The following is an 11,262-nucleotide window of genomic DNA, read 5'->3' on the forward strand; positions in this document are numbered from 1 at the left end:
GGCTGCAACCACCCCAAAATTTGCTGTAGCCTCCCAACCCTCCCTTCCAGTGCCGCCACCACATGCCCCAAGTGCAGCCTGGCCCAGCCGCTTCTGGGAAGAACCTGGTGCAGCCTCCCGACCCGCAGCAGCAGCCTGCCCTCACCTCTGGTGTGGATCTAGGGCACACCCCTTACCCCTCCCCCATGCCCTCCTGGCATGTGCACAGCAGCAGGAGCCACCACCCCCTCCCCATGCTGGGCACCGGATGATTTGCTCACAGCTCTGCCCATGCCCCGCCTTGACTGTGCAGGGCCTGCCCCAGCAGGGTGGAGGCAGCTGCTGCTGTGCACCATGCTTTGCTCTTTGCTGCAGCTGCCCTGGGAGCAGCCAGTGCCACATGCCTGCAGCTGCTAGGCTGTGCTGCACCCCCTGCCCACCAGGTGGCGGGATGCCTGTGGCATTGTGCAGCTCTTGGGGCAGCAGGGCTCAAAGCCCATCACGCAGCAGCAGCCGCCTCTGCCCTGTGCACAGACTGGGGGGCACATGCCCCCTGGGCCTCCATGTGTCCCACCACTTGGCCTGGCTGGAGCCACACTCATCCCAGCCCCTGCTCCTGCCTGTGCCCCACTGCCTCCCTCACCTCTGGGGCCTTGATCTGCCCCTCCCCCGCATGGCCCTTTCCCCGCCTCTTCCTTCACAGACTTGCCTGCTGCGGGGGGCAGGGTACACATGTTCTCAGGTCCCCCTCCCCCATATAATTTTTTTCTCCCTCCACCTATGCCTGCAAACTTTGCTTTGGTACAAGATAGCCTTTTGCTGTGCTGCTTGTGGAGTCAGTAAGCCATTAGCATATTAAGAATAATTTTCTGTCATAGATTTAGTAGACAAGGGTGTAGGCATTAACTGCGTCCTGAGAAACAAGCTGATAAGATGTTGAGATAATGTTATGGAGAACATTATTGTTTATACAGGGCACATCTATTTGACACGCTAACTGTGTAGTAGTCAAATAATACTGCACAGTAGTGCATCACAGCACCAATAGTGCTAATATGCTACTGCTCAGTATTATTAGGCTACTATGCAGTAGCATCAAGAAGGTGTTTGCTGGCACACCTGCGCAGTAGCTCCAGTTACTGCATATTTATTTAGTACTTGATTATACAAGTACTAAATAAATGTGCAGTAACCACTGCGCAGTAGTGTCTCATGTACATGCACCCATAATGTGATAACTCTGACACTGAAGTTTGTGCAGTATTAATTACATGTATTGTTATATGCCCAAATCCTATAACATCCATTTTTGTTTTAAATAAGTAGCTTTTTAGAAACTCTTGTAGGCATTTCTTCTTTATTCTTAACTGAAGACATTATGAAACATTTTGATTCTTCTATACCAGTTAGCTGACAATCACTGTTTAGTATTGCTCTGGGTTGGGCAAAATTTAACATTGTTGCCATGGTTTTACTTCCAGGTTGTAGGACTATATCGATTATGTGGTTCAGCAGCAGTCAAGAAAGAGCTTCGAGAAGCATTTGAGAAAGATAGCAAGGCTGTTACTCTCTGTGAAAATGAGTATCCAGATATTAATGTGATAACAGGTAATGAGCTTGCTTGCTTTTTTTAACGTATAACTGCAAGAACGTGCATCTCAGGAAGAGATGTATAATTGTGCTTAAAACAGTTCATTAGGATCGCTCTGGCAGTCTATGTATTAAAGAAAAAATGAAGATGAGCCATAACTTGAGGAATAAAGTACGTAACTTTATGTATAGATGAGGTATGACAGTGATGTGGAGGAAAAGTGTCAAAACAATATGTTTCAGCTGCTGGCTAACCAGAGGGAATGATAGGCCTGAAGTGAAAGGGAGCTGCTATAGAGCAGTGATTCTCAACCAAGGTGCCTTGAGAACCTTTCAAGGGTGATGGGGTGCCGTGCAGTGTTAGCACTGTTAGGTATACAAATGTGATTCACAAGATAAACCCAGAGACTTCAAAGAGGAATCCAGTGTATCAGTAACATTTTGACTTGTTGTGGTCTCAGTTCTTTGCAACAGAACTGCTCTATTCTCATTTTTTCTGTAGTAAAAAAACAAGTGAAAACTAAAAGCTGGCATTTTCTGAAAGGTGCTTCAAGTCTTAATGAGCCTCTAAAAAGGCTGAGAACCACTGATCTAGGAAGACAGACCTTTTGTGTGTGTTGTGGGGCCCCAGTACTTGCCTATGACCCACTTTACTAGGGCCCTTGCATATACAGAACAAAAACATCTTAGAAACCAAGTATAAGATGAGACAGCAGGTCGGTACAGGCAGATGGAGAAGCACAGGAAGGCTTTCTCAGTTACAGTTTTAGGCCTCAATCCTGCAGATACTTATGGGTGTTTTATTTCTCACTTTAATTCTGGTGGCTTCAAAGGGATGATCCATCACAAAATTAGAAAATAGGTGCGGCAAAGTTCAAAGTAGGTAGTAGGAGAGAGTCCTTTATTTGATCAGATGAGTAATGTTTCTTTAGTCACTGATAATACATTAATTGAAGATAATTGACCTGAAGCCTTATTTACCGCTTATTTCTATGACTGAAATTACTGGCAAAGGCAAGAACTGCTTGCTGTACTAAGAATTTTAGAAAATTGAGACAGTAATTACGATGTATGTTTTGGTTTGCAAAGCCTTATGGAAATAAACTAGAGTTCATAAAATTTGTCCTTTCAAATTTTACAGCAGCATTGCAGAATAGTGGAAATAGCATTTTTATTTTTTTACAATGGAATGATTTTGTGACCATTAATATTTGCTATGTAAGATAAAGTTAATCTGTTTCCAGGCTCCATGTAAACCAATTGCATGGAGGATTTGGGAAGGATTTTTTTTTTTCTGTATGCATTCATGACTAGAAAACTCAACAGTAGTAGTCAGAATATAAAGTTTTCCTATGCCAAAAACAGCCTATGGAACTTTTAAAAAGAGTAAAGCAGTTGTCTGCTTTTTGCTACTGTATTTAATTTCAGTGTATTGTTAGTAAACTTTCACTTTAAGGTATTTTAAGTTTTATGAAAAAACTGTCAGCAGAGGTATTATTCAGTGAGTTAGATTTTGTTAAATAATACTTCTGGTAAATAGAGTGACCAGGTGTATTTACAACTCCCTTGGTTAGTTTCATTGTTGGGTTTTGTATTCTTCCCATATGCCAGAGGTAGGATACTGCATCTGATTGAACTAATAGGCAGCTTTGATATTATGAAAAGCTGTATAATTAATATTATGGTAGCTTTATTTTTTTTATAATTTTACAGGCCAACATGGTGATAACTCTTGGAACCATGTGCTAATTATTTTGGTTACCCTTTGCTTTTGTTCATTGTAAACAACTCAGTATTGCAAAGCGAGTCTTATGACTGATTCAAGTTCAGTCTGAAAAGGAATGGTGCAAAGTGTATATGCAAAGCCCTGGTGTCATAGCTGCATCAGTTTGAGCGTTCCTTCCAGGACAATTCCAGAGTATTGTGAATAAATAGAAAAGATCATTTAACTTGGGAAAATATATTGTAGCAAACGTTTGTGTTGATGGGGATAGCTAAATTACTCCTGTTTAAATGTTCAGGGTCACCTGAACTCCTAAGCATTTTCTTATTTTCAGGTATTGCATCCTCTCTAATTTTTTGTTTACAGCAGTCATTTTTCTTTAAGGTATAAGGCAAGCACAATGACTTTGTTGCTTAAAACAATCAAATATACTTCCTTATGTATTACATTACTAAATATATGCTGCCTTATTTCTGAAGCAAAGGTTATTTTAAGGGATCACTTATTAAAGGCTAATTGCTATAGCACTGTTAGGGCTGTGTGAAATGTCTGTATTTTGATTCAGTTTTGGACTCAGCTGTTTTGGAGGACAGTGATTCCTTTCAGTGTTTTGGATCACTGTCCTGTTTCATTTCAGCCAAATCTGTTTCTGAGATTTGGCTCCACTGACTCTCCTCCGAATCTGTTTTGAGTAGGCTGCAAAGGAAGCTTTGCACAGCCCTACCCAGCTGGGTGGGGCTTGGGGCCCCAGCAGGGAGCAGGACGGGGCCATGGGTGGCTTGTTCGGAGGAGGGATTCTGCCCTCCGTGCAGGCAAGGAGACCCCCATGTGGATCTCTGATCCCTGTCATCCCCAGTTGCGGGGCACGGAAGCAGTACAGAGCAGCGAGCATGGCAGGGACCAGCAGGCTTGCAACTTGACTCCGCAGGGAGCAGAGATCCTCACTGGGGTCTCCTTGCTGCCCTGCATTGCCCCAGCAACATAGGGCTGTGTGGGGTGGGCAGCAGCGGGGAGGAGACCCTGGCATGGATCTCTGCTCCCTGCAGAGCCTGGTCTCATGGCAGGGATTCCCCAGCTCTCTGATAATTCCCCCAGCTCTTCCCCGGGAGCATGGCTTCTGGGTCTGTCCACCGAGTTTCAGCAGACTGCCAGCAGCATCACGGCAGTTGTCCCAGGAGCTAGATGTCAATATCAGAGCAGTCCTTTCCCCGCTCTTTCTTCTCCCTCATCTTGGTTTTTGTTTCCCTGCATGCCCAGTTCTGAAACTCTGAAATTCTCCAAAACATTCCTGAAATTCCAGTGCATTTTGGAGCTGTTTCCAGGTCTTCTGTTTCGATTTGGATTTGGTGTTTTGGGCACCGAAATGGCCCGAAACATCTCTGAAACGAAATAGCTGCCAAAATTTTGCACAGCCCTATTGTACAGTTTCCACCATTCCCCAGATTGAGAGTGCCATATAGAGAAGATTCACAGTGCAGTAGGTATTTGTGTGCATGTGTGGGGGGGAAAATGTGCATGCAAGCATGTGCACATACTGAACCAATAACTTCTACGAATTATACTTAGCTCTACAATTGGTTACATTTTAAACAGATTAGAGTGGAGTAAAAAAAGCCATCATGGTAAGCCTCTAATCTTCTGATGCATCTGAAGCAGCAGGCATCCTTAAAAATAAAGATAGTAGGGTCACTGTGCATGTGACTTGGTGAAATACTATTTTTCATAGTAAGTCTGATTTGCATGATTAGTACTTTCAGAAGCTATAACACATGATCCTTAAAACTTGAATCCTCAGCAAAAATCTTAACTCTTTTGAACGTAAATTCCTTTGGGTCCTCTTTGGAATCTGGGAGGCACCGTTTTCCAAGTTCTCGAAAGACTAAAGAATGAACATTTGATGATTACATCTTGACTGAGAATATTCATAGACTGGCGCTGACACACAGTTAGGTATGCTTGTGGCTTAAAATAAAATGCACTGCCAATTTTAAAAACTTGCTAGTACAGGTAACCCTCGCCATTCACAAATAAGGCGCTGCGTTCATGAACGCAGTGCCCCTGGTGGCTGGCAGGGGGAGGGCATGGCAAGTGCGGAGCTCCTGAGGAGCTCCTGTTAGTGTATAAAATGTATTTAAAATGCAGGTTCCGCATTCGCGAATATTTGAAACTGCAAATGTCAAACCTACGAATAGCGAGGGTTTCCTGTAGTAATGTTGTTGCATCATGTCTGCTTCCGTCTGTGTGAATTCACATCTCTGAGTACAGCGTGTAATACCATTAACAGTTCAGCGAGTCAGAAAAATGAGAAATTAATGAAGTGTATGATGGTTTCTGCTTGCTGTCTAAATTTGTTCTGTGTGGTGAGTGGCTGTGTTAAGGAGAATGCATTGGTGAGTTGGCAGTCAGGAGAGGAAGCTTAGATTCATAAAAGTGACTGCAGCCTTTTTTACAGAGCTAATTCAGCAGGAGGAACAGCAAAAGGATTAAGAGAGGCCAAAGAGCACTCCCAAACTATTCTGTAACTCAGATTAGGCAGGAGAAAGTCTTTTGGACAGAGAAAAGTCCTGTGATCATGGAATCTATTACATGGGATTCCACTGTGATGTTATTAACAGATAGCTTGTGAGAGCTCTCACTGTACTATATACGTTAACATTCCCTCTTTTTCGTTCCCACTGCAAAATAACTATTTACTGGTTCTTCCTAAGAACTAAAATGTAAAGGAAAAAAAATCAGAAAATTATTTCCTGTAAGGAAACAAATCAGAAAATTGTTTCCTGCTACCTATGCTTATGAAAAAGTTCTGCAGACCAGGACATGCAACACAAAATTCTGCCAAGCTTTTTCCATAATTATCCTACTCTTTTAATCCAAATATGGAAGACAGACTCTAAAATGAGGAAAAGGAATGGAGGTATGTGACATGAGGACATGATAAATCATTTAATAAGGAAAATTGATCAAACAATCCACTTAACTACTTTGTGCATGATATAAAAGCGTAGTTATACAATTTAAAGGAAACGTAAGTTCAGGAAAATATGGTGATGTTGTTCTAACTTTAGGTATTCTTGACAAGAGTAGTTGTATTTTTGAAATGCAGTGTGGCTTTTTACCTGCTATGTAGTAATCTTTGAAAATATTGTGATTTTTTGTTTTGTTTTGTTTAATATGCACTATATCTGCTTTCCTTCCCCCTGCCCTCCAGCTCCACTGAATTTTAAAAAATAGAAAAGCTCTGAATTTGATATTGCTGGTGGAGTCTGGTAGCCGTTGCTGTAGTTTAAGCAATAAACTACAGCAACTGCTTGGTTTCCATAGTGGTTTATGCAAGTGCTGTTCCTTGGTTTCCATAGTACTGTATGTTCTAAGTATTAAATTTTGTCATGGCTGACATTTTTGTTTTGAGTATCTTTCCCAAACTGGAAATTAGTTTTGTTTAAATGTGGACAAAATCTTTTCACCGATTTGGTAGTGGGAGGGAAATACACTTTAGACAATGTAACAACAAAACGCGTTACATTTTGTGACAGGATCACTGACATCAATGAATAAAACTGAATATTAAGGTGGATCCTTCAAAGGCTAGGACTTTATGGCAGATTTTATTTAAAATAGATATAGTTGAAGACTCTGTACCATGTGTGCATGGTATAATGTTCTTTAACACTGGCATGGGATGTTAAGCTCAGATAAATGACTGAGGAGTGTACATTTTCATTTCATACTCAACTGTGACACCAGCCTGCCCTGTTGAAGTACATTGCAAAACTTCCATTGTTTTAAAATGGAACAGGACATGGTCTGAAGTATAACTCTTTCCTGAAAGCGTTTATAAGCTCCTTTTTACTATCTGTTTTTAATTTTAAATGCCAGAGAGAGTTATATCTTATAGATATACTTTCATATAGAAAGTTATTAATGTCATGATAACTTGTTTCAATTGTGGCTATATAAATTTTAATAACTGCTTTAATTTGGTTACACTATACTAGTCAAGAAAGTAGAAATAGGAAATAGTACATTTGTACAAAAGGATTGAATAAATGTTGCACGTGTAATCTTATTTTCTAGCTTTCCAGACTTGCTTCAATTTTAATCGTTCAGTCTTAACATTCTGTGGTCTTTTTTATTAATTATTTTTAAGAAATAACGGTGCAGTTCACTTTATATTTTGCCCTGTGGCAAATTTTACATTCAGCTTTAACAAAGCAGGAGTTTTTGCAAATAACACAGTGATAGTTTTTCATCTGAGAGATGAAGATTTACCTGGATACCTGTAGGTGTTAAAAATGATATCTTACTCAGTTTTTGTTTCCAATTCTGCCAACATCTTTTTTACATTGGATACTGCCACTTACCAAAAGAAAGGCTGCATTTATTAATTATGTTAATACTTTATAAGAAGTCCGTTCCTAGCATCTGATGAAGTAGGGTGTTGAATGTGGCTAAGTACAGACATTCAAAAAGCCTCTGGTAGAAGCTCTTTATCACACTTAAAGTGCTATAAGTTAGAGCAGAAATTAACCAAACAGACATTTGCTGGGGGAGGCTCAATTCCTGCCTGCAGTGGCCAAGGCCAGCAAGCGGGGGGCTCCTGCACACCTCTCAGGAGACTGCTGGAGTGGCCCCTCTCCCCAGCCCGGTTCCCCTGCAAGTTGGCAACCATCAGCAGTGTCTGGGGGGAAGTGTGGGGAATGGAGCTCCTCTGCCATGAGGGCCCACCCACAGTTTGCTGGTTTGGGTCTGATGGGGTGGTGGGCCATGCTGGGTCTATGTTACAGAGGGGTCTCTTCCCTCTCCACTCCTCCTTCCTCTCCTGGCCTCTTGACAGCTGCAGCTAGGAGTTAGGGCATGGGGCTGCCTGGCCTGATTTTTTACCATACTAGGAATTGGTGTTTTGGGAGAGAGAAACAGAGCCCCTCTGCTGCATGGACCCAGCCCAGCCCCACCAAGACCTGAGTCTGCAAGTTTGGGTGTGGGGGGGAATCCACATGGCAGAGGATTTGTTTTCCCCACCGCTGTGCCCAGCTGTGCATTTTGGAGACTCAGCCTTTTCTGTCTCCTCTCTGTGACAGCCTGGGGGTTGGGCTGGGCTGGTGTTTGCCTGGAGCAGACAAGCACCGGCTGAGCTGCCCAGTGAGGAACCCCTGGGATGGCAGCAGAACGTGACTTACATTGCAGCGATGTATGTGGTACAGATGTTCAAAAAAGTGTTCTAACCTAAAGCACTTTAGTCTGATATAGGGGTGGAAAATTACTTTGGCTGGTGAGCCACTTAGGGAGTTGTAAGCTGTTGCAGGCTGGGTCAACACCCACCCCTCACATGCTCTACCTTCAGCAACTCACTAAAGCTCCCTAAGTGGTCCCGGTGCTTGGCCAGGCAGGTGGCATGGAGTGGGGCTACAGGTGGGTAGGGAATGGCTCCCAGGAGCAAGACAGGCAGGCAGGGCTGAGGCCATAATCATGGTGCAGTGACAGTGTGGGGCTGGGGCCTGTGGCAGAACTACAGTCTGCTCCCCACATATACCCCTGCTCATGGAACCAGTGCCTGCCACAGGGATGTGGCTCTGTCCTGGGCCCTGCACTGCCAACACCCCACGATACTAATTTCTGGTCCTTCTTCCTGTCCTGCTCCCACAAACCACTCCCCAGCTACATGCCTGCAGCTACATGCCCTGCTGTGAGGGTCCCAGCCAGTCTCCATGTAGACCCCACCTGCCCACTCCATCTGGCATCCCCAGTGGTGGTTGTGAGGCAGATGGGCTGGGGTGCCTGGGCATCAGGGCTGGGTCTGGCAACAGCAGCCAGTGCCATGGGGGTTGCCAGGAAATGGGGTCCAGTTATTGCACTGGCCCAGCCCTGCTGCATGCCCAAGGCCAGCAGAACTGCCCACATGCCACATCCTGGGCTGCCTCCTGTTCCTGGGCTGGGTGGGGCTGAGGGTCCTGCTGTGGGTTGCACAAAATGCCTTAGCAGGCCAGATCCAGTCTACAGGCTCTATTTTGCCCTGATCTAATACCATATCCATCAAGGGTTAATTTAGAGCGGAATTCACCATTTTATAAGTGCTTTAAGTGCCACGAACGTTTGTTCAGTTACAGCTTTAAAGTGCTTTCTGTGACCTTAGCACGTTAAGTATAACATCTATCTTAGCAAGAAAATAACATTTATGAATAGAAGTTCTGTTAATGAGAAGTAACAGATCATAAACTATTTAAACGCAGCCCTAGTTTAATTTAGGTTGTTTTTCAGGACTTCCTATGCTTGAGTGCTTTGTGCTACAGAGATTTTTTTGTTTTTTAATAGGGAAATAAAAATGGATTGTGTACTGAAGGAAAAGCTGCATCAATTTAGATTTTTTCTGTACTTGTAGTACTACTGCATGTTTTGTTTCTAGATGCTTGGAATGAGCTTGTTGATTCCAAGTGGCTAGCTCTTGTATTTTTCTATAATAGTTTTCACTCAGAAGCATTAGTGAAAATTTTATACCGGGTCACCAGAAGTTTCTGATGCTGAGGCTAATCCACTGTCATTGTTTTGTTCAAATTTATCTAATGAAGAAGCATGCAAGAAAGACTCTGAGGAATTCAGGGAGCACTGATGCTCTGTTGCTGTTGCAAAGAAGCTTTTTAACTTCTTTAAATGGTCACATGGTTTTTCTTGTGTTTAGACAGCTTAGCATTGGGACTGCAGCTGTGATTTTTCTCCTACTTAGTGCTTCCTGGGATCATGTTCTCTCAAATAAATTTGCAGAAACATGTTCTTACCCCTGAAGTATCTATCATGCTCTTGATGATTTCTTCTGACTGTTAGTGGGAGCTGCAGAAGTCCTATGCTTTCCAGTCCTGGGCATTTGCCTACTAAAGAGGTGATGGTGGGAATGGCCACCCTAGCCAAGTTGCTCTGTGACAGCAGATCTACTTTCTGATTATTGCATCACCTGTAAGTAGTCTTTGTGGTTGGAAGAGGGAGATGCTGCCTGGACTCTGAGCTCTATTGTTTGGGAACAGATTTTCTTTTCTGTTTTGGGGTTAGAACCCTTGCCGAGCACATAGTATTGTCAGTAATGCTGCTCTTGCGCCCTGAAGTAGGTGCATTTTAAACTAAAGAAATAAGCAGTGATGTAAACAGGGAGGAATTAATTGCCAGGCACATATAAAGCAAAATGTGCCCCTGTGCTTAGATATAGCATAGAGGGTTACATTAATCACAAATGCTGTAGTTCTTTCTACCCTTTCCTTAGAGAGCAGATGTGTGGGAAAGCCATTGACAGCCCCTTTCTTGTCCTTCTCGCACTTCTTGTAAGTAGCAGGATCTTGGAGTAGTAGACTTGATGTATTTGCAGCAGTGACCAGGCCTTAGGAGAACTGTAGATGAGATGCCTAGTAAAGCACAATTTTCATGCATGCCAGGGCCCACATGTCTCTTCTCTGAGGCTAAGTGCAGATGTTCAGTGGGGTTAAGGGGAGATTAGATTAGGTTAAAAATGGCCACCTGATTTAACTTAGTTTGCCCAAGTGCAGACCTTGCATTGAAACCTGGCCTCGGTGATCAGAAATCAGTCTAAACCTGTAACTGTGCAGAAGTTCCATGCACACAAACTAGTCTAAAAATGGTAGAACTTGGTTTAAGATAGACTTGGATCGATGTGCACTCATACTTAATTTATCTAGGTTAGATGGGTGCATTGAGCTTCTGTACAGTTACCTGGGCAACTCCAGGGCACAAGCTGGTTGAGGATTGCTTCAGGCTAGACATAAGGAAAACCATCTTTTACAAGTCGAGTGCTGAGGGTTTGGAACAGGTTCTCCACAGAGGTGGTACAGCCATCCACCCTGGCCATCTTCAAAAAACATCTGGATGCCCATCTTGCTGGGGTCATCTGATCTCAGGAGTCTTTCTTGCCCAAGTGCAAGGGGGCTGGACCTGATGATCTGTAAGGTTCCTTCCAGCCCCTAACAACTCTG

General features: G+C 43.3%; 1 protein-coding gene across 1 annotated transcript in view; it reads left to right on the plus strand.

Annotated features, from left to right (window-relative positions):
• Positions 1–11,262, plus strand: part of SYDE2 (synapse defective Rho GTPase homolog 2) — a 65,685-nt gene that overhangs the window by 33,408 nt on the left and 21,015 nt on the right. The window contains exon 4 of the mRNA XM_019531170.1: positions 1,461–1,587. Within this exon, the coding sequence (XP_019386715.1) occupies positions 1,461–1,587 (127 nt within the window). The remainder of the gene's footprint in view (positions 1–1,460; positions 1,588–11,262) is intronic.

Source organism: Crocodylus porosus, unplaced genomic scaffold, assembly GCF_001723895.1.
Source record: "Crocodylus porosus isolate Cpor-Errol unplaced genomic scaffold, CroPor_comp1, whole genome shotgun sequence".
NCBI lineage: Eukaryota > Metazoa > Chordata > Crocodylia > Crocodylidae > Crocodylus > Crocodylus porosus.